Source organism: Octopus bimaculoides, chromosome 13 (genome assembly GCF_001194135.2).
Source record: "Octopus bimaculoides isolate UCB-OBI-ISO-001 chromosome 13, ASM119413v2, whole genome shotgun sequence".
Classification (NCBI taxonomy): domain Eukaryota; kingdom Metazoa; phylum Mollusca; class Cephalopoda; order Octopoda; family Octopodidae; genus Octopus; species Octopus bimaculoides.
In genome coordinates this window covers 63408297-63414872 of record NC_068993.1, presented here as the reverse complement: position 1 = coordinate 63414872, position 6576 = coordinate 63408297, and the positions used below count along the sequence as shown (strand labels likewise).

Genomic DNA, 6576 nt, shown 5'->3' with positions numbered 1-6576 from the left:
ACACTCCCCCCCCCCCTACTATTCTCCACCCACACACACACACAAAAAAAAACAGGTAAGATACACCAACTCTGTTTCAAATCATACACAAGGACTGCACCAATGCCTGAAGAAGACACACACACACACAGAGTGAGTGAGTGATTAGCAAATGCATAATGCCTGAGCAGTTGTTATCTGCACAGTTAATCTATTTAGTTGTCTTACTCCAATATTGGGAGGCGGTGGAGCACTGGAGGAGAAATAATTGCTTCAACACAATTGTTTACATTAAGTGCTTAATGCTTACCTACATCAGTGAGTATGCATGCGTGAGTGTTCTTTGTGTGTGTGTGTGTGCGCGTGCACTAAGCATAACATGGTTTCTTGATGGAGGGGAAAAATATGTGTACACACACAATTACAAACATGTATGTATATATATCTAAAAGTAATTTTGTTATGCGCATGAGCATGTAAATGATATATATCATCATCATCATTATTATTTAATGTCTGTTTTCCATGCTGGCATGGGTTGGACGGTTTGACAAAAGCTGGCAAAGCCAGCGGCCACAACAGGTTCCAATTGTCTGTATGTATGTATGTATGTATGTGTGTGTACGTAATTATATGTGTGTGCGTATGTATGTGTGTGTACGTATGTATGTGTGTATGATGTATGTGCGTGTATGTGTGCATGTGTGCATATGTATGTGTGTGTACGTTGTGTGTGCATCATTCAGTGAAAGCAAGAAAGACACACGGAAGGAACATTACTCACCCCCCACACACACACGCACACAAACACCCACCCACACACACACACACACACATACATACACACACGCATACACACACACACACACACAGAGTCCTAGAATTGGGAAGCCAGGAAAGCAAAGCAATGTTACCTGCATAGCTTTTACGTGGTTTCATCCTCTCCGTAATCTTCACCTCGATGATCAGGTTAGTGTGAGACATCTGGTAATGTTTGGCTTCATCCAAAAAGTCCCGACACTCAAAACTTTTCTTTAAAAGGTCCTCAGTTTCAACACAATCCATAAGGTAACTCACCGGTATAAGGGGCAGTTTGACATGTGCAAGCAGTTTTGGCAAATAACATCGCCGTTTCATTAAGTCTTGTTTAACCCATTTCATTACACCCTCGTAAACGCGAATTTCAGAAGGTACATTAAGGTTCGGTGAACTGACGATGATGTCGATGACTTTGTAGGGCATGTTACAGAACTCCTCTTGGTCAACTACCTCAAGGAAATGTTCCAATATGTATTCATCTGTTACTTTGACCAATTCCGTACAGCCATGCTGCTCGGCAAAGTTTCTGACACCGACACAGTTTGTTGGATGCAAATGGTTCTGCATAAATTTGCAGCAGGCTTGTGCAACTGCTTCCATTTGCAAAATGGAAGATGCATAGAGAAGCTGTTGCACATTGTCCACAGTGAGAGTCACCTTAGAGGTGTATGCAAACGTTATGAGGGCTTGAAGACAATGCTCATCCAGGTCGTGTATCGTCAGGACACCCTGCTTGCTCTCTGCCATGTCTGATGTAAACATACCTTTGAAATAGTTACTGACACATGCAAGAACAACCCGATGGCACCATATCGACTTCTTGCCAACTCGAATCTCCAAGTCACATAATATCTTTCGATTGTAGAAATCCAAAAGAGCCTTGAAGCCCTCTTGGCAGTGGTTTGAAGCCTCGAAGACGATTTCAGAAGCTTCGCTGGAACTTTTGGAATCGATTGATGCTGACGATGAAGAGGATACTGATGTTTGTGGGTTTGTAGACATTTTGGTGGCAGCAGAGGCTGAAGAACTACAGCTAGTCGTAGCGAGTGTAGAGGTGCTGGTGGTGGTGGTAGTGGTGGTACTCGTTGTGCTGTTGTTGATGCTGATGCAGATACTACTGCTGATGTTGTTGTTGTTACTGCTGCTGCTGCTGCTGCTGCTGCTGGCAGTGCAGCCACTGGAAATGGTCACAGCTGAAGTAGTTGGCTGGGTAACTGGCCACACGCAGGGACGACTTGTTAAGTAATTCTTTCGATTCGGCACAGGTGGTATTGGAGGCACTTTTGGTGCTGGCAAGCTATCCTTCCGTCTTGGAAGCGGAGGCACCTCAGACATGCTAAAGAAATTCTAAAGAATCAAATGACGTCAGAAGAGTGGATCAAGCTCCAAGCCAGAAGCCTAAAAATAGAAACAAGAAAAGAGACACATTAATAATAACATCTAACCAAAATGTAGGAATTTTAGAAGGAAGGAGGTTAAGCAACAAGAGTATAGAACTATGAAGTTTATAAAGCTATAATTAATAAGATCTGTGACGAAGTTCTAGAAATGGTGCAGGACTAAAGATTCTGAAGTATTTAGTTATGTCTCTTTACCTCTTGAGGTCATCTGTTGTCTGAGTCAACTTTTGCTTCTCTGGTGTTGATAAAATAATGTAGCAGCAGATAAAATAAGGCATTTAAATACTCAATAAATTGTCAATTATTGAGCTGCTTTTCTTAAAACAAATATTCTAGTACAAAGGAACTTCTTTTCTACTCTAGGCACAAGGCTCGAAATTTTATGTTTTCTTTTTTTGGTGGGGGGAGGGGGCCAATCAATTACATCAACCCCCAGAACACAACTGGTACTTAATTTATCAATCCTAAAAGGATGAAAGGCAAAGTTGTCCTTGGCAGAATTTGAACTCAGAAAGTAAAGACAGACAAAATACCACTAAGCATTTCACCCAGAGGTAATAAATTCAACATTTGGGATTGACTCACAACCCTAGCTCATCAGATATGTCATGCACACTCCTGTAGAAGCAGAGTTGCCAAATTGCATATTTAGCACCAATCTCTTCAACAACACTGAATAGATTTAACAAAGTCAACTGCCAGAAATGTTACATTCTTCACTTCACATGGCAATTAAACTTATCAAATGCTTCCACAAACCATCCCAAGAACTGATTGTTGCTGACACAGACCATCACAAGCTTTCTGTTTCCAGACCTTACCCTTTTAATGCCAAAGTGCTTATAGACTATCCTAAACTCATTAGAGCCAAGCATTGTAAAGTATTCATGAAGAACCATCCTGTCTTTTGAATTAGGTAAATATAATTCTTTACATTTTATTTTTTAATAGTAAAATGTAAAGGAAAAGTAATAAAACTTTTCTCATACCAATTTCCTTACCAGTACCTAACACATGTAGAAACCATTTTCCACGCAAGTCTATACAAAAGATTAGACATAAACACCTACACATACTTACAGGTTTTAAAAAGCAAAGACTCTCTAATTAGAATAGCTCTGCAGACAAGTTCAAGAGTTCCAGTGAGGTAAGATGTCAATACCTTGATTTCAACCAATAACTAGGACATGCAATAACTCTGGCTATTCAAATTCTTCAAATTCCAGACGTCTATTAACTCAGCTCCAAAGTGCTGCTAATCTTAAGAATTCATTTGCAATTTGGAAAGGAATAAATTCCATTGCATAAACTGTCTTTCCAGCTATGTCAATCATCATAAAAATACATTCCTTCACAAACATCATCATCATCATCATCATCGTTTAACGTCCGCTTTCCATGCTAGCATGGGTTGGACGATTTGACTGAGGACTGGTGAAACCGGATGGCAACACCAGGCTCCAGTCTAATTTGGCAGAGTTTCTACAGCTGGATGCCCTTCCTAATGCCAACCACTCAGAGAGTGTAGTGGGTGCTTTTACGTGTCACCCGCACGAAAACGGCCACGCTCGAGATGGTGTCTTTTATGTGCCACCCGCACAAGCCAGTCCAGGGGCACTGGCAACGATCTCGCTCGAAAATCCTACGGGAGCCAGTCAGGCGGTACTGGCAACGGCCACGCTCAAAATGGTGCATCTCATGTGCCACCCGCACAAGAACCAGTCCAGGGGCACTGGCAACGATCTTACTTGGCTTGCCGGGTCTTCTCACGCACAGCACATTTCCAAAGGTCTCGGTCAGTAGTCAGTTCATAGATAAACTTTTATTATTCAGTTTTGTTCAGATTTAGGACAGCCCTGATCCAACAGACCTGTTATCAAGGATATTCCAACCATGAGCATCCCCACTTTTTCCTTAGAATACTGGACATAGGAAGTCAAGTGCTGCCATATACAACATCTGCTTTCTTCTAAAGTGTTAGGGTATGATGTGGAAAAGTCTATGCTGATATTTCTCGCATATGCCGAGCTCCTTTGTTGGCTGGTAGTGTAGTATAGCAGTTGGTTCATTCTGTGGCAATTATCCACATGAATTGTTACTGTTGTTTAGTCTCATAGCAACCCTGACCCAGAATAGCTATCAAACGTGTGAGGGGTTTTTTTCTTTTCTTTTTTAACCAAATCCTATATATTTAAGACTATTTTGTCCAATATGTCCTTTCTTAAGATGGTAGGATGTGATTTGAGGGAGATTTAGCAGTTATTTTCTAGCAAGTTAAGCAACTATGTCGCAACTTTCTTAGGTATTGCTTGTACGTTTCAGTGGCAACTGAAACAGAGAGTCACCAATAACGAAAACTTAACGATCAGTGCCACCAGGCATGTAGACCATTGGAAGTAAAAGAGAGAATCTCTATGGGATTGCTTCATCTTCTAGGTATGGTAGGCAAATCTTCTTCCAATTACAAACTAGTTTTAAAAATAAAAGGTAATTTATGTCCGAAGAAATTTTAGAGAATGGTCATGACTGATGGAACACCTTTGATCACAAGTCTGCTAAGCGAAAGCTGACTTTGAGAACAATACAAACTACCATATTTAAAAAACAAAAAACAACCAGAATCAACATAGATCAAGGAGATGTTGACGCACCGAATGAAGTATAGAGAAACATTTAAATTGAAATTCCCCTTCTTATTGGACAAAGCAAAGACAATTGTTGTGACTCACAAAGAAAAGGAGGAAATAATTTCAAGAAATTAAGAATTAATTTTAAAAAAAATTTAATTTTCATACTTAAGAGAAAATCTGATTTTTGTTCACAGGAATGGTGACAACAACAGGCCATTTCATTCAGCAGCATGGTTAAGTAAACAGAGTTTCAGACAAACTTTCAAGTTGTCTGAAACCTTTTCACAAACACACACACACACAATTCAATTCACTTGATTAAGTGAGGGTGGAGAGGGAGTAGTGGTGACAGGAACAATGGAGTATGTACAGCCACTGTCTGTACCGGTAATTACACACACACATCCACACTAAACACCATTCACTCTGACATGAGAAATCAAAAACACCTTAAGCAGTTTTATAATTACAACATGTAATTACAATAATCATTTATTGTCAACCAACATATTATTATTATTATTATTATTATTATTATTATTATTATCTCTAGGCAATTTAAATATGAAGGACAGTTTTAAGCATTTAAATTTAGAACAATGAACTATATTCTAGGTCTCAAAAATGACATTACCCATCTTTCTCTTTCTCACACACACACACACACACACACACACACACACACACACACACACACACACACACACACACACACACACACACACACACTAGTTCTTTGTTTCAATCTTAAATTCCTTTATCTATTTTCCAAATCTTCCATCACATGATGTCAACTTCAATAATAATAACAATGATAATTATTTCAAATGTTTGCCACAAGGGCAGCTTGGGGGAGGTAGGGATGAGTCAATTACATCAACCCCAGTGTTCAACTGGTACTTATTTTATCGACCCCAAAAAGACAAAAAGCAAAGTCAACCTCAGCGGAATTTGAACTCAGAACATGGCGGCAGATGAAATACCGCTAAGCATTTCGCCCGGCGTGCTAACCACTCTGCCAGCCTCCTGCAGGACTAATAACAATGATAATAATAGCAACATCAATTCTGAGAATAGATGGTAGAGAGCTAGTTGATTACATAGACCCCACTTACATGACTGGTATATTACTGTATTAATCTCAGAAGGCTGACAAGCAAAGTTAACCAATGCAGGGCTTGAACTTATTTGCTGGTGCCATGTAAAAAAGGACCCATGCTGGTGTCATATAAAAAAAGCACCCAGTACATTCTGTAAAGTGGTTGGTGTTAGGAAGAGCATCTAATCACAGAAACCAGTCCAAAACAGACTGGAACCTGGTCCAGCTCTTCAGCTTGCTAACTGTGGTCAAACCATCCAACCCATGCCAGCAGGGAAAATGAATGTTAAATGATGATGATGAATTTAAAGTGCCGCAACTAAACACCACAAGGTAATGTATCTAACAATAAAAGATAAAAGAAAAGTCTTCTGGCTGAGTGCAAAACTAGGTTGTTTTGTTTTGTTTTACTAGTGGTTGAGCATAGCGAAATATATATACATATATACATACATACACACACACACATATATATATATATATATATATATATACATACAGCAATATATAATACTGATAGTTATTTGAGCTCAGTCTAGTTGGATGAAACTAAATACTGTAATGAAGGCCTTACTGTTTTCCATAATTAGGTTAGTATTGGACACATAGAGAGGCCGATATATATATATATATATATATATATATATAC

At 39.3% G+C, this 6576-nt stretch overlaps 1 protein-coding gene across 3 annotated transcripts in view; it reads right to left on the bottom strand.

Annotated features, from left to right (window-relative positions):
* Positions 1-6576, bottom strand: part of LOC106867774 (kelch-like protein 8) — a 128870-nt gene that overhangs the window by 25494 nt on the left and 96800 nt on the right. For all 3 annotated transcript variants that reach the window (XR_008265410.1, XR_008265409.1, XM_014912757.2), the window contains exon 2: positions 894-2196. Coding sequence is in view for 1 of the 3 variants with exons in the window: in XM_014912757.2 (XP_014768243.1) it covers positions 894-2133 (1240 nt within the window). In the remaining 2 variants the exon portion in view is untranslated. The remainder of the gene's footprint in view (positions 1-893; positions 2197-6576) is intronic.